At 33.2% G+C, this 21,464-nt stretch overlaps 2 protein-coding genes across 3 annotated transcripts in view; both read right to left on the bottom strand.

The window, feature by feature from the left end:
* LOC148279575 (uncharacterized) overlaps positions 1-19,757 on the bottom strand; it is a 31,382-nt gene extending 11,625 nt beyond the window's left edge. The window contains exons 1-4 of one of the 2 annotated variants that reach the window (XM_088229725.1): positions 18,565-19,757; positions 10,355-10,522; positions 3,721-3,778; positions 1,989-2,060 (exon numbers count right to left, since the gene is read on the bottom strand). In XM_088229725.1, the coding sequence (XP_088085851.1) occupies positions 1,989-2,060; positions 3,721-3,778; positions 10,355-10,459 (235 nt within the window). In that variant the 5' untranslated portion in view covers positions 10,460-10,522; positions 18,565-19,757. Of the gene's footprint in view, positions 1-1,988; positions 2,061-3,720; positions 3,779-10,354; positions 10,571-18,564 lie in introns of those variants that run through there. The other variant, XM_088229724.1, reaches the window with a different exon arrangement.
* The window catches only part of LOC148279574 (uncharacterized), an 87,944-nt gene continuing 85,368 nt past the window's right edge, over positions 18,889-21,464 (bottom strand). The window contains exon 2 of the mRNA XM_088229723.1: positions 18,889-19,929. Within this exon, the coding sequence (XP_088085849.1) occupies positions 18,924-19,929 (1,006 nt within the window). The 3' untranslated portion in view covers positions 18,889-18,923. The remainder of the gene's footprint in view (positions 19,930-21,464) is intronic.

Here is a 21,464-nt window from a genome sequence, read left to right as displayed (position 1 = left end):
GTTTGGACATGAGTTAGGTGTCATTGTTTTTTTTCATAATCTATGTGTATTATATGTAGATGGTTTTATTTAAGAACGCCGAATCTGATTTATGGTTTCCTTTTCACAAAATGGTGTACAAAACAATAAAATTTAATATTATATTTTTTACTTATTTTTTGTTTTATACACCATTTTGTGAAAAGGGCCTAAATTATATTGTTATAGTATTTGTTACAATCAATATAGAGTAAAGTTTCCGCAAACTAAGTTTTGTATAATTTCCATTGAAAATAAACGTAAAAATTGCCTTTTTCAATAAAAAAATTACAAAAGCCACATCTATGAATAATTGAGGGCATTGGAAGCAAATATAGTAAACTCCCGTTTTGGTGTTTTCGAGAAAAATAACAAAAATTGCTACACTAATGCCAAAGAGAGTCTTTATGTTAGAAATGTTATTTTTACTGAACTTAAACTTTAAGATACTAATAAATTAGTTTTAATTGAAAGACGAATTCAAAAAACTTACTTAATATTTGTATGGCACGGCCATTTTGAAAATTAAAATCTCAAGCCTGCTATTGGTCGAATAAAATGGCTGATGGATATTGCTATGTTTGCTTAACACTATTTTCAAACCATCAGAAGTATGATTTTAAACGACATTTGCAACTCAACTCATGATTTTTATAAAAATAAAGTTGATAAACTACAGAATGACACCATAACCTAAAAATATTGTCTTTACTTCCAATGCCCTCAATTGGTTCCATATTTTTTGTTTAGAATCACCTTAAATACTCGTCTCCTTTTATTTCGTTTTTCCTATTGAATTATTTATTTATTTACACAAATTGCAAGTTTCATTTTAGTATCTACAGTGAAAACACTTCCTCCACATACCTACCTAAAAACCGTTTTAAAGACCGTTGGTCTTCCTATCGGTTTCCTTCACAATAAAAAAGTTTTTTTTTGTTTTCAATAAACGTGTTACTCTTAAAAATGAATTTCAGAAATCGCAATTTTATTGAATTTATCTCTATTGCTTTCATTGTCCCTTTCACTGTGAGTTTGGCTAATTATATAGAGGGCTTACATCGGATATTGTCATTCTTCCACATGACCAAATTGCCAACACAAATGGTATCAAAAACTATGTTTACTTGAATTAAATACAATCACAAAAAAAACAATCATACATGGTTTTCTTAAAAAAATTGGAATCTTTTTTTTTAAGAGTACAAATAGCAGCTTGTATTGGTTGGTTGAAAGAAATCGCATTTTAAAGAAAACCTTGTTTAAAATTATAATTCTCATATATTTTTCAGTTAAAAAAAACCCTACTTTTAAATCAAAGGAAATCTTTACTTTTTCGTTGCATTTTCTTTAAATATATCAAACAGAAATGGATTTACTGTGATAGAATGTGGAATAACTGGTGATATGTAGTATTATTATATGTATAAACTTAATATGCATGTATAAAATATAATTTAAATAAATATACACAAATATACATGTATGTGTATGTGTGTGTATGTATGTTTATGAATGCATTACAAGTGCCCCGTCTCATCGTGGATTTTCTAGCGAGTCGGGACAAGTTCACAGGCATGGGTCGTTCCTGATTGTGTCACTATACACTGTGTCTCTGTCCGTAATAAATGTATGTACAATGTTATTAATAAATAAATAATTGTCATTGCTATTTTGTTCGCCTACTTTTGCACAATAATCAAACTTAAAATGGCTATTTATTCGAGTGAATGTGGTGGGTACTCGGATTGCCCCCAACCAGGCGTATTGTGACGAGGATAAATTGTTAGAAAGGAAAATAGTTGAAATTGCATGCATCTCCCGAGTTGTGATATTTTACATTATTTGCCTACTTTGTCACAAAAAGCGATAAATACATTCCGAACTGTGAAAACGAGCGAGTTATTTCTCGCCGAGACTAAGCACGCCATTTTCATTGAATAATTACATCAATTTGTGAGTTAACTTACTGTTTTGTATTTTCTCTATTATGAGGGGGTAAAATTCCTTAGCGGTGTTATTGTTGGGCTCGTACTGCAAAACTGCAAACATTAGATACATTATTAGCTGAAATAATGACGACGAACCAATAATTGAATCAATATATTTTATAACAATTGAAAAAATATTTTTCTTAAAAAACACTTATTTTAACTATAGGGAAATATCACCTACTACGAATACCGATGGAAATATACAAAATGGATTGAGAAAAATTAATTATATTTTCAAAACCAATGTGGATATTGTGGATAATTTTTTTCAGATATAACTTAAAAATAACAATATCCAAAAATATGTCCCTACAAAAACGGGACATGTTTGGCCTTGACAATTGTGACGTCAAGATTCGTGATGATGTTATGTTTAAATTTAAACGGTCACAAACGAAGTGTTCGTGGAATTTACACGAATCGTGACGTGTTGGGGGCGTGGCCAGCGCAATGGACGTTTTCGCCGGAATTCGAAATTATAAATTGAAAAATATTTTTCATGCTACTAATAACTAGTCGAGACTTTTTTTACTTGACTGTATTTCACAGACCCTCATAATTTTTTTTAATATACATTAAAAATGTGATATTTCCCTAATATCGAGTATTTAAAGTTGTGCGTGAGAATACGATGAGAATATGATTTATGTATTTTTTTTTTTTTTTATTAATGCCTACGTATCTTAAAAATACACTTAAGAAATTCATTGTGCGTTTCTTTTCGTTACGGGTTGTATAATTTAATAATAATAATCCAAATGTATACCTCGTCAGTGTACGACTTGAGGACAAGTTATGTCATTTTTAGAGCTTTACCAATTGGTGAAATCCTCGTAATCCCCCGAGGTTTAGTTTTAAAGTTAGCATTTATAAAAACACTTTTTTTAATTACCGTTTTTAAGTTTTCTGGTGAAAACCTATAATCCCATTAACTAAATATTTTTTGGTAATCTCATATTGAAGCAATCAAATGGAACTATGATACTTTCATGAGTATGTACATTGTGCATATCATGCCCAAAATATGAATAAGGTAGACCGGAAAATACTTTTGTTGAGTCAAAAAATCAAATGTATTTTTCTCAGTTTAGGCAATAATGCATTTGTAAGGTTTTATCAGTATACCGACGATATATTTAGTGACTCAAAAAACAATTAATAAAGTCACCGCAAAAACCTACGCACCATTTTGTTAATATTTGTTTTCGTCAACTTTTATCTTCACTTTGCTTATAATTTGTTGTAGGTTTTATGAACAAAAAAACTCTTAAATTAATGTATAAAAGGTCTACGTCTCTATTTCCATTAATATAATAAATAATATATTAAAAATACACGTGTCTCTTAATCTTTTGCTAGTATTAACAATTCCTATAAATGACTTATCTTAAGTTTTCTGCCGTGGAAAATCCTCACGAAACAGTATTATTTATTATGAAGTTTAATTAAATATTAAATCGTTGCGTGTCGCTGTAATATTTAACGAGTTTATAATAAATTATCTTTGCTTAAATCGGTTTGGATATTTAAACTCATTTATTTTTGCGGCGAAGTAAATAAATAAGCATTTAAAAGCCAAATTAATTCGACTGTTTCATGCAAATACTCGTATAGCGCGAGGAAAAGGGACGTTTAAAATTATACAAAGTAAAACATGCCGAGAGATGTCTTTGAATTATTAAAATACCAAACGTAACTATGAACTTACTTAATTTGCAGTATTTGAGAGCGGAGGTGTAGTCTTTTAGCATTATCGCCGAGAGAAACTGAAAAATACAAAATAATACATTTGAAATATAAATCTACCTAAACTTGTTGCTACAGAGAGGAAAAAGGGTTTTTTTTTAAATATTTATTTTAATTAAGAAGGTAAACATGAACAGAAAATATAAAAGGAAAAATAATGAAACCCACTAAACCGCGAAACCGGCTTGTTAGCAGGTTTCATATTTGTCCTTTACAAAGAAAAACGTTAGAGAAATTATATAAATTTAAAAATTAATATAAACATTATTAAAAACTAAAAGCATGAGTATTTTTTTAATTAAATTTATTTACAAAAGTTTAAATAGATAACCGTTAACATAAAATAATAATCAATATAAAAAGCCTTGTTACATATTAGCCATTTAATATTTTTTTCTTAAAAGTTTTATCAACATTTTCTTTTAAGATCTGCTTAGCAATTGTATAATGAAGTGTTCTTTAGCCATACTTGTTAACAAACCTCGGTACTGACAAGCCTTCATATTGTGCTAGCCTTGTATTATATGTATGTATATATCTTTTCTGGTAGTTACTATCAAATCGATATCTAGTAACAAATTTGAGCCAGATAACAGCCTTTTACGGACAGGCACCCTTGCTTATTAAAAAGTTCGGATATATCTTCCTTATAAATTCTAGCTGAATTTTGAGCAGGGAATATGGAAGCCTTGGCATTTACAAGACTTGCGACCTGTCATTAGCTGGTTTAAGTGGCCACTTCATACGCTGTGTAATATTCACCATTCTGCCTACGTTTAAACATCTAAATTTCCTCAACTCCTCCATCTGTTGAATTTTGTGAAGTCAAAGAGCTGAAACCTTTATCATGTGGGTGATATTCATCCGGCTGAACCAATTCAGATGAAACTAACTGGGTACGTATTCTGATGGAACGTTAAAATTTATCTTCAAATTTATCTACAAAGTAAAATTATGTTGTCTGTATGAAAAATATAACATGTTTACAATTTTTTTTTTCTAAACACGTTTGATTACCGGTTACTGACGAAGATATTTTAAATTTTCATACAAATATACACACTTTCGTACATAAATATCGACGTTAGTTTATACCGTCTCAGTATATACCGATGAAGATAGCCGTTCATAATCGCCGCCCTGGTATAAGAATACGTATAAAAATTGGAAAATTTATTTCAGGCGTTGCTTAGTAGGTAAATAAGGTGCCTAAAGGCCACTTTAATGACAAGTCATAAGCCCAGTAAATGCTTAGACTTAGGCGGCCTCCGTGGTGTAGTGGTCAAGACGCTTGACTCACGCACGGAAGGTTCCGGGTTCGATTCCCGGTGAGAACACAAAAATTTTAAAAATGTGATTTTTCTCAAGCCTGGGTGCTCTGTGATGTAATTCACCACTGTAATTAGGCCTCCTGGCCTGTTGTGGTGCAAAAAAAAAATGTAAAATGTAAAAAAATGTTAGACTTCCATATTCCCCTCTAAAAATGATTTCCCTCTATTGCAACAAATTTAGATCCAAGGAGGAAATCCAGCCTGTCTACAAACATTTGGACACACTCAAAATATTATTGATAAATCTACCGTCTGTCCGCCTTGTGATCTAATGACCTACCATGCAAAAGGATCTCGGGTTTGATTCCCGACATGGTTGGCAAGATTTTGACAGGCGTTTACAGGGCTAGTGACATATCATAAAGGTTTCACCTCTGCTCGAAAAAAACCACAGATAACCGTTTTTTTCTTGTAAAACTTTTGACTAGTGAATATAAAGAAAACCAAACAACAGTGGCCCTTGCAAGTCCAGGGAAATTGAACATTGTATTGTAAAAAAACCTATTATTTAAATAAATATTTCATGTCGCCCCTCCCAGGAATTGAACCCAGGACTTTAAGTATGGTGGGCTAGCGCGCCAACCATTTCACTTTCTCCACTCGATTTCCTTTTACAGGATTTTCCTGAGATTAAGCCGACTAGAAAATACTCATCTAGTATTCTGGTTTTATTTCACACACACACATAACTGTAGCCTTCACTCGCCGGGAACATGAACGTAGACAGGTCATAAACCGTAAATGGCAAGCTATATTTTCTTCTCAAAATAATATTGATCTCTGTTGAGATTTGCATCATATTTAAATCATCATGTTTCATGTTTCATTGCGCGACGGGCGGAAGGGAAATTCTTTATTTTGTTTCATTTTATATTCGATTCAAAACATGTAGTACGCCACACACAGACGAAAATTCCTTTAAAATTTTAAACATAAATTCAAATAACTTTGCGAAGTGCAAACATTTAAACCTCCACAGTAATCAATTCTTAAACTATAAACATAATATCACGAACATTTTTATTAAAGTATTTACTCAATAAATCTATATTACTTTGATACTATTTCACATAAAATTCTTTGAAAAAGGTTGCATAATTTAGAAATCCAAGGGCAGTTATTTAAATGGTTTAAAAGCTATGTAAGTGAAAGATTTTAGAAGGTGAAAGTTGAAAGTGACTTAAGTTAACCAAGTAGTAATAGCATTTTGCGATGAAATATGAACCCGCTCAACTCTCATATGGTGTTCCACAAGGAAGCACTTTGGGACCACTGCTTTTCTGGATATATACCATTTTTTAAGACAAAGAGAATTTAAACATGAGTTCTTGTTATTTAAAAAGTCGTAAATAACTTGTGCTGTAAAAATTGAAATCGAGTTGTGGTAGAGGGGGATTTGAACCTGGCACCTTTGGTCCATGCATCCACAATACTACCACAGGACCACAACCGGACCAACGAACTTTGAAACAACCAGTCACTTGGACAAATTATTTCGTTTGCGATGGTACAGCTATAATTTATAGCGCATCAACTTGGTCATAAGCTCGTATAAAAGCAAGTAATGACTGAAGTAATATTAAAAATGGTTAGACGAAAACCTGTTGACATTAAATTCGGATAAAACAAAGTTCATACGTTTAAGTGCAACCTCTGCTGGACAATTTAATGAAATTCACGAACTACAACTACATAATTCTCCAGTGATGGTGAATTGCAAATGCATAAAACTGAATAGTGTGAACACTCTGAAGAGTATAAAATATCTGGGAATAACTTTACTATACACATTTTTTATTCCAGTCAGAAATATACTTAAAGCCCCGGACCTGAAACACCTATACCATGCACCGACAAATTATGTGTTGACTTATGGTCTAATTGGTTGGGGAGCTTGCACAAAAACCACCCATGAGCCGGTAACAATTGCACAGAAATCTTTAATCCGAGTAATTAAAAAAAACATTTCGTTATCCAAGTGACTTGCTCTTCAAAAAATTCAGAGTAATTTATATTATTCAACAGTATACGAGTATATTGAGAACGGTAGTGGTTACACACATAAATAGAGACAAATAACCAAGCGTCATCCACGACCATAATACAAGATACTCCAATAGGGATCTGATACTAAGTGAAGGTGTCAACACTGTTCTGGCATCGAGGCAACACTATTAGGTTGGCTAGAAGGTACATAATTTTTTGCCAGAATTATGGAAAAGCGGGAGTGTAGTCAAGTTGAAGAAACTGTTGACTTCGCTCATTCATTAAATTGGTCGTAGTAAGTCAGAGAGGTTGATGCATGCCGTAGATTAGAGATTCTTACTGGATGGTGAAAATAAAATATAAAAATAAAGAAGAATTAAAAAAAAAAAAACCAAATGGCTATTACAAAGATTCGCCTATATTAATTAAATTGTGTATCTTTTATGTATGTATGCATGTGTATGGGCAACGGTATATGTATGTCTAAATCAATATATGTAGACAAGAATGTTTATATTTTATTTGTCTGTTCTTTCTATTAATTTGTAAATTATTATTATGTATTCAAATGTAATTGACTAGCTTGGAGCGGGGTTAGTTAGGCAAAGTTTGCAAAAAATGTATGTATGATAAAATGTGCAAAGGATATAAAAAAATAAAAATTACCTACTCGTTTCTTTCTGGAAACTTCGTCTGTGAGCAATAAATAAGATATCGAAACCATACAATCGCGTGTGGTTTCAGATTATTTTCGTGCAAGAGAAATATCGGTAAAAACTTGTATGTAAGTGCCTTTTCATGATACCAAAAGCATTGAATGTTAAATTGATGACAATAATATGCAAAACGTAAGAACAACGTACAACATGGTTACCTGTATCAACTATGTATGGACTGAAAAGTAATGAGAAAGTTCAGTGTTTTTTTTAAATTTTTTTATTTGTTAATAGACTATTAAACTAAGTCAAAAAAATTTTTTTCAATTTTTATATATCGTATTATCAGCGCTACGATTTTTTAAAGTTTTGTATTTCTGAAATAACTCCGCTTGTAACGTCAGAGGTTCATTTCCGCTTATTCTCATTCAGTTCTTCCCATTGGTCCAGAAGCGACAAGCAGACCGGAAATCTTCCATGGCTCTCAGATCATAGGTTGATTCACATGAACCAGTGACGTCATTCAAAGTAGTGCGTTTTTATTAAAATGTTTATTATTATTTTTTCCGTACATTTTCAAGAAACTTTGAGGTACAATTTAAAGCTCTAATTTTTACTCCACGCAAGAAAACATTTTTTGTATCCAATTTCCCGTAGGGCTGAAGTTCCTCATTCACGTACATTATTATTTTTATATTTTTGGTTATTTCTATTTATTCCTCATAACGCTCTTTATGTGTAAAGGATCTAGGTGTCTTCCATGATAGTAAATTACTTTTCGACGCCCATGTTGACAGCATCATAAAAAAGTCATCGCGTGCGCTTGGCTTTGTTATGCGTAGCTCTACGTCGTTCAATATGGCAAAGACACTTAAAATCCTTTACTGTACATTAGTGCAAAGCAACTTAGAATATGCATCACAAATATGGAATCCTATGTACAATGAGCAGATATCACGCATTAAAAATATTTTTTAAAAAATCGTAAAGTTCATGTGTTTCCGGTTGAAACTTGAGTTTAAATTCGACCAGTATATTCATATATGTAAAAAACATCACCTATTGCCTCTGCAGAAACGTCGGGAAATAGCGGATATAATTTATTTACTTAAAATTGCCTCTGGTTCAATTGACTGTCCTGCACTACTATACAAACTTTCTATCAATGTTCCTTCCAAAGTTTTAAGAAATAACCCTCTTCTCCACATACCTCTTGTTTCATCTAATTATAGGCAAAATTCATATTTATGGCGAACTTTTAATAATTTTAATGCAATAAATAAATCAGTTAACATAGATCTATTTGCAAATAATCATGACGTACGGCGTTTGCTTTCGAAATAATTCGTAGTATTTTTTCTTTTCTTTTGAATTTACATTTAATTACTATTCATTTTATGTTCGAGAATCTTTTTTAACTTCTGTGATGCTACTTGTGGCTTATTTGTTATTTGTTTTGTTATATATATAAAAGATAATTATAGCTGTTGGTTATCCAAATAAATAAAATAAATAAATAAGGATGATTTGGGCCATACTGGTATAATATATTAATCTTTTTCCCAGAGTAAAAATTTGACATTCAGAATCATAAACTTTAAAATACTACGCCAAATAACATTATTAAAAATAAAATAAGATATTTTTGGGTGGTTCTCTCAACAGTTGCTATTCAAATAAAAACTCCTCTTGTGGTACAAAAAACACACCGCTAATTAAAAAATAAAACAGTTGAGTAGAGTAAATCCAGCTAACCCTCCACTCTGCACACTTTTTTGCAGAAAAAAAAACCATTCACATAGAAATGATATTGAATGGAACCAACATTAACTCAACATTATCACGTGAAAACTACAGCAACGTTATATTATTTGGTACAAAATATTCTTAAATTACTATTATGATCTATTAAAAGTATTACTATAAGAAAATAAATCAATTACCTCCACGGGTATATTAAATGAAAAACTGTTTTAAAATTCTTTAAAATCATGCTCATTTGAAAACTCAATTTCAATATTGAAATATAATCTAAGTGGCTAAAACTTACTCAATATTTTGAATCAATTCAATGTATCTAATTTCATAATTAAAAAAATCCTTGGCCTGTGCCCGCACGCATGAAAAAAGTCTGAACTATGGGCCCAGGGCCCCGATTACAACGGGAAGTTAACATTGATCTTAAATTAAGTTTTCTGTATGAAAAACAGAAAACTCATGCAATTTTTTTCTTCTAAACATGTTCAATTATAGATTACCGACGAAGGTATTTTAAAAGTTTATGCAAATACACTCATTTTCGTACATAAATGTCGGTTTTTCTTTATAGACAGTCGAAGATAACTCTGTTAACTTCCCACTGTAATCGGGGCCCAGGTTATCTTTTTTTGTATTGATGTCTTATTTCAACAATAAAATATAATAAATTTAAAGTTATAAGTCCATCTAATTGATACATTATTTGAATAATTTTAAAGAGTAAATACAGAATTCTGCACCACGCGCCAAGCTTTTGTGGATTTATTCCTATTTATTTATCTGTTATTTTTAGTATTCCGCCCTTTAGTAATGTTTATGTATAAAGAAAAAAACTAACAAAGTATAATGAGTACGGATTTCTTACCTCAGCCAAAAACTCAGTTGGGGCAGAGATAGACTCGTCAGCATCAGTGTATTCCGACAGGTCCTCAACACTTCCTGGTCGGGCCACTTTACGGCCCTCCGCCATCTTGTTTCTCTTCCCAGCCTAGCCCTGGCGCGTTAATCTGACCCGCAGCCACGGCCCTGGACCCTGGATGAGATATCAAAAGAACTACTATTACTCAGTCAAAAACTTGACAGTTAATGAAATAAAACAAATTAAAAATTGCAATAAAGAAGGGCACCGAACACTTTTAAAAATCGAGTAGAATCGAGAAGTTTTTCTAATACCTACCTACCTACATCAAATGTAAACTTGTGTTATTATCTCAGAGTAAAAATGGGCCACAGTTGTAGACACGGCATTTCGCTCTATTGAATATAACAAAAGCGTTGCAAATTTTTGGATTGGTTTTTGGTTAACAACAAACGTATTACAAATGGTTACGCGCTACGCTTGCGATTCTCGACCTGAGCACCTTGCACCTATGGCTCATTGTTTTGCGGTAAGTGTAAAATATAACTAACTTTATGATTGATAATCCTAGAATGATTTTTGTCCGTATGGACGGCTTTACAGCGGTAGCGCCTTATTACTCTGAGGTTGTTATAATGTCCTAAATAAGGAAGTGGCTGCATTTGTAATCCAATTGCAACGTATCTTGCTAATCGGTTAGAATAGTTAGAATTTGATTGATTAATGTATTTTGTTATTGTATAATTACTTTAAAATATGTATGTATTTCAAGTAATTTCTAATATATATAGTAAGAGTATATTAATATGTCATGCTCGATTTTTTATATTTTTATTTTTAAGCACTCTTTAAACCACCAATATGTAAATGGCAGAAATGCAGTAGATAAATAAATATTTTTTGTTACATAAAAGTAAGATGATAAGCTTATATTATTTTATACATTAGTTCATATTATTTTAATGTAACTCGTTATCATAGAGACGGCACTAATTGGCAACCGTCAAAATTTAGAAAATGTATTGAAAAATATGACTAATTGTCAATTCGGATTATCATAAGTTTTGTCCATTTTATTCGTAAAAGTAAAAGAAAATCATAAAAGTGGTGCGTCACTCGAAAGATTTTTTCTGTTCTACATATTGTATTTTCTTTTAATTAACATGCATTATTTTATTCGATCACAAGTTTTCAACATGGAATGTCAAGTAGACGAAAGCGTGCATTTTCAACAACATTTCGTCCGCGTTCAACCGAGGGAATAAAGGAGAAAACAAATAAGTAGAATAATGAGAATACATTATTCATTAATTCGTTGTAAAAAAATGAAGGATAATTATCAGGGTCAGTATTCAATAAGAACGCTTTTTTCAAAAAACCGGCATGAAAGTTTCATCTTAAAACTTTTTTGTCCGTTTTTTTCCAAGTGTAGAGAACAATAGCACGCACAAATTACGACAAATTAATCAATAATATATTCTCTATAAATTTTCTACAATGGTTTAAAACAAAACGTTTCGTACCCTATCGGGCAAACGGCACGCATTAAATTACCGCGCCAAACTTGTACGCAATATTTGTTAAAGCGCACTCGGCGGGCATGGCTTGCGATGTCAAAGCGACGTAACGCCGTTTTGTATGTACTCGTTTTTAGCCCCGAAAATTATGAATAAAATCTTTGTTTTTATGCGTTGATATTTATATATATTTTTTTTTTTTTTTTTCCCTCTTGTTCCCGTTATTCTTGCTTTGCTTATGCATACAAAGCTTTTTTTCCTGGTGTGTATATTTTGCACAATAGTTATTTTTCACGGGTCTGAGTCAATTCCCTCATTAATTTTTTTCATTTTTGTAACTATGGCCTTTAGAAAGTCAATGTATTTTTCGGAAGTAGCTTCATTTTTTATAACTTCCTCTGGGTTTTCAAAAATTTGGCTGTATTGTGCGCACATTTGTTTGCAGTTTAACCTCTCGGCATCAAACATAGGACAATCTAGTAATATATGGAGGACGTCCTGAGAGCTAAGTCCATCGCAAGGGCAGCAATCGTTATCTCTTTTTTTAAACCTATGAAGATACTTTCGAAAAGCACCATGACCTGAAAGCATTTGAGTCAGCTCGTAAGTCCGCCCAAAAGTATCCAATATCTCGGCATCTTTTATATTTTTGAAATACAATTTCGTTATTTTGCCTTTATCACTTGATAAATATCTTTTGTTCCAAGTATCGTATGATGTTTCTTGCACTATTTTCTTAATATATGATATTGGAATGTGGTCATAGGTAGGGAGAGTTCTCATTTTGGAAGCTTTTTTCGCTAATTCATCCGCTCGCTCATTTTCCATGTTGCCGTCGTGTGCTTTAATCCATGTCATTGCAATTTCGTTTTTGACATGTTCGGTATTTTTTTCAGCAAGCTCTTTAATTTCGTAAATAATTGGATCTGTGGACTTTGGATCATTCAATCCTTGTAAACTTGACATGCTGTCACTATGTAGCATAATTGTAGAATTTTTGGCATTTTTTAGTGTCCACTTCAAAGCTTCTCTTATAGCCACTAGTTCACTTTGGAAGACAGTACACTCATTTGCCAACTTTATTTGTCTTTTAGCAGTTTCAACTTTATTTTTAAAAATGACAAATGCTGCTCCGACTCGTCCTTCCATTTTACTGCCATCAGTAAAGATGTTTATTTCATATAAATTGCTCGTGATTTCGACATCAATAATTATATTTATTTTAATAGGAGTGGCTGGGTGTCTTAGATCTTTATAATCTATGCGTCGCTGAATATTTCTATCCTCGGGAATGTCATTTACATATCCGTATCGTTTTGCATGATATATTTTAGATCTTTCAGTTATCGCAATATCTAAGGGCTTAGTACCAGCGATTACCAGCGATGCCTCGGTAGAAATAGTTCGGTATCCTTTTATAATTTGGATGGCTATCATTCTTTGTACACTGCTCAGCTTTTTAATGTTCTTTTTTTTCGTGACTGAATCACCCCATACACTTGCGCCGTAAGTAGCAATTGGCGTTATTATATATTTGTATAATATCTGTAAAATCTCACTCTTTAGTCCCCAAGTGGCCCTGGCGGCTCGTGATAGTTGTTTATAAATATTGTTAAGCTTATTACAAATGTGATCCAGATGTGCATTCCAGGCTAAATGGTCATCGAGAATCACACCTAAGACCTTAAAATTGGTGACATTTGCAATAGCAATATTGTTCATATAAAGAATTGGTGTCTGAAAGTTTTTTCTTCGCGTGATGATCATACAATTTGTTTTTTCTGGAGCAAACGAAAGCTTGACTTTGGTTCCCCATTGGCTTAGAATTTCAAGAACACTGTTGGCTTGAGACTCTGCTTTTCTTAGGTCGTTGTCCGCTATGGCTATGAGTATGTCATCCGCAAAGGCATGCTTGTAAATTATATGTCCTTCTAAAAGTTCCAAAGCTTCATCAATTATTATGTTCCATAAAGTAGGCCCCAGAACAGAGCCTTGGATGCATCCTTTGGTATTTATTTTACGTTTCTTTTCGTTATAGTGTTCTACTTCAGTAATGCGGTTTTCTAAGTAATTAACTAAAACCATATATATGTTTTGAGGTATTTCCTTTTTTCTTAGATTCGCCATTATGCCAGGCCACCACGCATGGTCGAACGCACCTCTAATATCAAGAGAAATAACCAGGACAAATTTTTTGTTGTCTCTTTCCTTCTGAATAAAAGAAGTTGCTGCATTGAGGGCATCTTCGGCACTTCTTTGTGGAAGAAAACCATATTGGTTTTTAGATATTTTTTCAAATTTTAACAAATACCAAGTAATTCTAGCACAAAGTATTTTTTCAAAAATTTTGCCATAAACCGGTAATAGACCAATCGGACGATAAGATTTTATTTCATGATAATCGTCTTTTCCTGTTTTTGGTATTATTATTGTTTTCGCTATTTTCCAAGACTTTGGGAAGTAACCTATGCTTAGGCAACGATTATAAAGCGATAGAAAAATTTCAGCGTTTTCCAATAAAACTTTGCAACAGGTGTCTCCACTGAGATTGTCATTTCCCGGAGCTTTTGTGTTATTTAATCCGTTTGCCGCATAAACCATTTCGTCATTGGTAATAGGAGGGTCTTCAAAAGAATAATAATTATTTCTTAATTCACTTCTTAAGTTTTTGTGAGCTTGATTTTCATTGATAATATCATCGTCAGGATAAAATGTATTAACAAGAAGCGAAGCACTATCTTCTACGTTTGCACACCAATTTGTTCCACTTTTAAGAACAGCAGGAACAATTTTTGTGTTTGACGTACCCATAATGTGATTCACTCGATCCCAGACGCTATCTTTTGTTTGACCTTGACAAAATTCTTTCCAACTACGTATTTTAGCGTCCTCGATAATTTTTAAATATGTATTTTTATCAGCAAGATATTCAAGCAAAAGTGCAGTCTTTCTTCGTCCTCGTGAATTACACATTTTCGTTTTCAATCGTTTGAGTTTTATCGATGCAGTGTTAATATCTTTATTCCACCATGGAGGTTTCTTCTTGACAAAGGGTTTTATTTTTGGACAAATTTCATCACACCCCTTTTGAATAGATTCAGTTAAAAAAAGCACAGCTGTGTCAATTTCATGTTTGTTCATTTCGATAAATTTCTCAGGTTTAAGTTCTTTATTAACATTTATGATTTCTTTGACTTTATCACATAATTTTTCCAATTTACAGTTTTTGTACAGTATATTCTAGTATTTGTGCGATTATTTTCTATTCCTAAGGTACACGATTTAAGGTTAAACTTTATTGCGTTGTGATCGGATAAAAGGACGGTTTGTTCACATACCTCCCAATTGTCTATCTTTTGAACGATGTTGTATGTACATAAGGTAATATCTATAATGCTTTCGGATACTTTCCCCCATCTAATTGCTCTGAATGTAGGCGATTTATCCTGATTTAGAACGCACAAATTGTTGGAAGCTATAAAATCTACAAGGTCGTTTCCTCTGGAACAGTTTTTTGGCGAACCCCACATCATATGTTTGCAATTAAAATCTCCCACAAGAATAATCTTTCTCATATTAAGTTTAACCTTAATGTACTCTAAATCGTCGAGTGTTTTGTTTATATGTCCACCAGGCTCTGAGTACACTGATATTAAAGCAATATTTTCTTTGGGTAAAATGGCACATACTATATTGTTGTTATCGATATTCTTTGCTTTATAAATTTGTAGGTTTTTGTTCATTACAAAGATAGCAGATTTATTTCTACGGTCGATGTTTGAATTATCACTCTGAAAAATTTGCACATTTTGAACTGATTTAATCGTGCCAGTATTTCCGGTGTAAGGTTCTTGTACTAACGCAATATCAATCGATTTGTCAAAACACGCTTTTATTATTTCTTCTGTAGCACCTTTACATCTTTGGAGATTGCATTGTACAAATTTAATAAAATGGCCTCGATTGTTCGCATGGCTGCCATTAGCACTCGTATTCTACCCTTTCTCTGGCTCTTTTATCCATAAGAGTTCTCACAGGGCAAGCTATGCTCGTTGCATAGTGATTATTATTTTCCATTTTCCTTTCAAAACAGTTGACGCATTTGGGATTTTCTTTACTCTTGCAGTCTCTTGTTTCATGGTCCTTTGAGCACACCGCACATTTAGCTTCGGCATTGCAATACTTTTGTATGTGTCCAAAGGACAGACACTTGTAACATTGCACCACAGGACTTTCATCTTCAACTATAACCCTCTGGTATCCGATGTTCACCTTTCCTGCATTGGTTAGAGTTTTCCATAGTCTTGGGGTTACTTCACATATTACGTTATGAAGAAGTGCATTTCTGTTTCGCTTTTTGTATTTGATCTTTAGATCGTCATTAATTTCCAAACTCTTATTTTGGTTTGTCAATGATTCGCTAAGATCTTCATCAGTGATTCCCTTGATTAAACCTTTAAATATAACTTGAGGATTTTTCTTTTTACCTTCTTCTACTAAGAGATTTTGGGTTTTGTTTTTTATTTCTTCCTTCATTCTTTCACGGTCTTTTTTTGAGGAGCAATTGATTAAAATTTGTTGGTTACTAATTTTTCGCAACCCAACTATGCCTATTCCTGTTGACCGAACATTTATATGACGTTTTACCAGACCCTCTACCTCCTCGCTTTTTTTCATAGGGTCTCCAGATTTCACGATAAGTGCGTAGCTAGTGGGTTTTGGCTCCAACGGTAATGTCGGAGTTTGCCTCTCTTCTAACTTTTCAAGAATTTTTTCAATATTTTTTTCCGACTTTTGAATTTGAGACTGGACCATAGCCAAGGTTTGGTCCATTTTTCCAGTAATGTTCATGGTATCACACATGTTTAAGACAATTTGAAGAAGTTCTTTTGTGGCCGTTAAGACAGTCTCTTTGATATCACGCTTTATAGTTGCTCCAGAATTCATTGCGATATTTATAATGTTTGCTAAACTTCTGGCTTTTTTTCCGGGGTTATCAATTATTTCCGGATCTCCTCCTGGAGAAGCCGACCTAGAGGCAGGTTCTGAGTTCGGTCTTCGCAAAAATTTTTTGGCAGAGTCTGTCATTTCGTAAAGTAAAATATAAATAAATTATTACTTACGATTTTATATTGTTTACAGACTTCGAGTTGCAATCCCTGTCGTTAAAGTCTCCAATGCTTTGAAGCTCGGGAAGCTCGGGTTGCTTTTGGAAAATATGGAAGATAATAATATTTTCCGGATTTTCCGGGAAATTATACTGTTTTTCCTAGCTTTTCCGACTTTTGAGAAATATCTTTCAGGATTTTCCGGAAAATGGAAAAACACATTTATTTTATTAGTTTCACTCAAATCGATTATTGTTTAATTTATTTAATTTTTTAATTTTTTTTCAGACCGGCACGTCTGCGCGCCACGAAATCAACTTTTAAATGGTTCTCGATTCGTAAAATATGAATGTCTCCGACGACGAGCTAACACGTCCGATCGGCACTACGTTTATTTTTGACTGAATTAGACAAACTAAAATATTCAAATTAACGAGGAGCGCGGGTACTAGAAACAACTGAACACTCCAACGGCTGGAACAAGAAGGATATTTATATTACAAGGATCGTGAAAATCCGCTCTAAATATTTAGTATATTATTTTCAACAAAATACCCTATTTGGAGAACTGCACTATCCGTGCACTGTGCCATCAGTAATGTGTTTATAATATAAATAATCACGATATGTCTCAATGATAAATTAAATTTGGAAGGTTGAATGCTCCCTAGAATTTCATAACAATGATAATATTATATTCAGGAAGGCTTAATTAATCAAAAACAGGGTTTGTAGGATTAATTTTAATAATACAAAGCACCTGTAAAATAATTTTCTATTCATAAATCAATGTCACCGAATTACTATTTATACTATTTTACCAATACACAAAAAATATAACATTAATAAAAGGAAAGTTGACAGTCTAACTAGGATAAGTACAGAATCAGGTTCTAAGGCAGCCAAAAAAAAATTACCAGCCAAAAACACAATATGTAATAAATATAAAAAAAACAATTATAACAGTAAGTATTGATATGTAATGTAATGATATTAAATTATTTTGTTGTAGTCAAATGTTTTCTGCCTATATTGTGTTTATTATTATACAAATTATGCGTTTTTATTTAATAATTATGAGCTATGTTAGTCCTTTATTGTAATTAAACTCTGACAAGCAATTAAATGTTTTCAATTTGTGAAGTTTTGTTATAAAATATATCTGGACATCATAGGCAGACGGATGTAAATGTTCAACAAGAGCCTAAAGAATCAACTCTCTCTAAGTGATTTCTAATACTTTTTCTTATGATATAGTATGTATAATGTAAAAGCCCCATGGGCGTCAACAGAAAGAAAATAAAAAATAAAAAATAATAATTTATAGCATTAATTTGTATTTTAAGTATCTTAATACATTGGTTTTTTCATTATAATACTTAATTTTTTTCAAAATCAATGGACATGATCATAAACTGGATACGAAAATCGAAATGTCATTTCATCAAATTCTAGATTTGCATCCGTCTGCCTCTGAGGTACAGATATAGCATCTTCAAAGTTAATTTTTAAATGAGATTTTATATTATTTCATTGAGAATAATTGTTGACATGCGAAAACCGCGCTGAGAATTAAAAATTGCATACTTACATAATAAATTTGAACTCTGTAATACTGTTAGTAATTTACGCACGAATTTGAATGTCTTTTTAGTTTTGAAGGACAGGGGACGCAACTGGCGGGAATATCTTTTCGATTGTTTATCTTTTGTGCGTAAATCGATTGCGATTTAACTTTTAAGTTGGCGTCTTTAGCGTTGAGAAGTTTCTTGAGATCAGCGTGAGTACTGCTACCACTACTACTGTAAAGCGTCCTGTCAGACTGGCATCTGCCCGAACTGGGTTTGGTTTCCTTAGATTTATTTTGCTTGCAATTTTGTTCGGTGCAATGCTTTTTACATCCCACTGATTTGGATTTTTCTAGTTTCTTGGCAACTTCGTGGGAGAAACTTAGTTTCCTTCCAGAATCTTCTTCGTAAACTTAGTCAGTTCGCTGCCTTCTCGGGTAGGGCTTCCTTCCGCTGTTGCGGGACCGCTGTGTCCAACGTGCGATGGCAGATCGTGGATACTGGGGACTGAGTAAAGAGTTTCTATGGAAGTTTCACTTTCCGAATAGAGACTCACGAGCGGGATTCTCACTTCCAAGTGTATCTTCGGACGATCCGACGACTCTTTTTTATGCGGGTTAAAATTTTTGGCGCACAAGTCGATTTCCTGCTTCGTCTTGTGCGTTATACTGCTTAGCGATCTGGTGATGATCGGCGGAAGGTGTTTGGAGCTGTCGCGAGGAACAGAAGTTATTCCGGGAGAGACTAAACCATCCTGAACGTTCGCATCTTTACAGGGTAATTTCTTGCTTAGAGTGATGCTTTTACTTCTGACGGGCCCTTTGATTATTTTCTCCGTTTTTTTTTTCTCGTCTCTTTTGCCGTCTTTTTTGGCGTTGGCGCAAGCGGTCGCCGACGACTTCCGGAAGGAGATGGGCGACCTGCGGAGCGCCTTCCTGCTGTTGTTGGGGTCGGCCGAGTGGCGCTTGCCGGGGTCGCGGGGGCTGGAGTCCCGCTCCAGGGCTCGTATTTCGGCGAGCTTGAACTCCCGGATCTGGTTGGTGAGGGAGTCGATGATCTCCTTCGCCGAGAGCGCGCGGTAGTTGGGCAACGCCAGCGACCGCTGGAGGGCGGACGTCAGGGTGCTGCTCCGACAGCGGGGCGACAGCGCCCCCGTGCGCGTTCCCTTGCCCGAGGACGCGGAGCGGAAGGAGGCTCGGGAGACCTCCTTGCGGATGTTGAAGAGAGGGAAGCGCCTTACGGTCGGCCTGTAAAGGCGACTATTCGGTAGGTTACCATGTTTGCAGGTCGCTTGGCCGGAACTCTTTTTCTTTATATGTTTCTTTTTACGGCTACTTTGGGTTTTGATACCATCAGGATCTGTTTGGTCTTTCTCGGAGGTTGTTTTTCTGTGAAAAAATAAAGAAAAATTACGTTAATTTATAGAAAATCACTTAATTTGTTAATGCCAAATATTTTTTTAAAAACTTTTATTTAATATTATTTGTATAACCTTTTTTAATATTTTAAAGAAGGTTTTGAATGTATAAATATAATATTACAATCAAACCTCTTTCTTACCAAGCGCTCTCCTATACGCTATTTTTTATAAATGTATTTTTTTTTACTTACGCACTCACGCACGCGCACCCTCACACACACATTAACACACGCACATACACATACATTCCCATACACGCATATTAATACAGCGTCGCACACATACAATTAAGTTAACTCTCTCCTTATTAATAATATATTATTAGATTAACAGAGGATTTTTATAATTGGCTTTAGTATTGTTCTACTTATCGTTATGTAATCGCTGTAATTATATCGAATAAACAAAATAAATAAATATGGTCGTTGTTTATATTTTTACTACACAAATCATTTCCAGACACGCGTCTCCGCATGCGCCTGAACAATGCTCACTGCTGAACATGAACGCATCGCAGGTTGCATCGCCGTACTCCTGCAGCGCGGATGCCGCACCGGACGACGCGACGCGCGACGCACGACGCGCTACGTCATGCGCGTCTCGCACTAATGACGCGCTGCCGCTTATTTTTTTATTTTTTATTATTTATTTAAATTTCATCGATAAACCCTTACGGGTTACATACATTTAACAAAATATTTTCACTTTTAAAATTCACATTCTACTGTTAATAATAATATTTTTAATATCTTTTGTAAAGGTTGTCTGAGTCTTTTGTTTAGTTTTGTCTGGTAGTTTATTGTATAATTTCAGTCCATGGTTTATTAGTCTCGATTGTCCTTTTCTCGTTTTAAAAGATTGTATATGATATTTTTCTGATATTCTCGTATTGTGTTCATGTTTACTACAGTTTTTTTCGAGTTTAAATTCTTCGTCTACAATTACATCAGTGGCTAATTTATGAATAAATTTTAAAGATTCTAGTTTAAAGAGTTCAGTTACATTTAATTGTTTAGTTTGTTCAAAAAGTTCTTTAGTTGTTTTTTTAAGTAGTACAAACATAATATATGAATTTCCTAATATTAACTTATAACTTATTATCATTAAACTATACTAATTATTAACATATTTTACATATCTACACTATATTTTTATTTATTTTATTTCACGTTTTACATAACACTTTTTTTTAAATATGAGTACTCGCTGGGCACAACTCGTGTCGAGGCATTCATTTACATGATTTAATATTTATTTATGGTGTCTAAAAAATATACATAAAATAATTATTATACATACTTAAATCCACACAAATATATAAATAGGTACATAAATAATAGTAAGAAGAAAAAAGAAAAGAAGAAAAACAAAACAAAATTATATTATTAGTACAGATCACATACTTAACTACTGTGCAGATATTATATGTACACTTGAAAGTTATCACGAAAAAGATTGCAGATAACAAAACATTTTCAATATAAATTTTGAGAACATCCAGAA

The sequence above is a fragment of the Micrasema longulum genome, unplaced genomic scaffold, assembly GCF_059751315.1.
Source record: "Micrasema longulum isolate JH-2025_06_02 unplaced genomic scaffold, ASM5975131v1 h1tg000700l, whole genome shotgun sequence".
Lineage (NCBI taxonomy): Eukaryota > Metazoa > Arthropoda > Insecta > Trichoptera > Brachycentridae > Micrasema > Micrasema longulum.
Note: the sequence above shows the minus strand (reverse complement) of the source record. Positions and strands in the feature narration are given on the sequence as shown.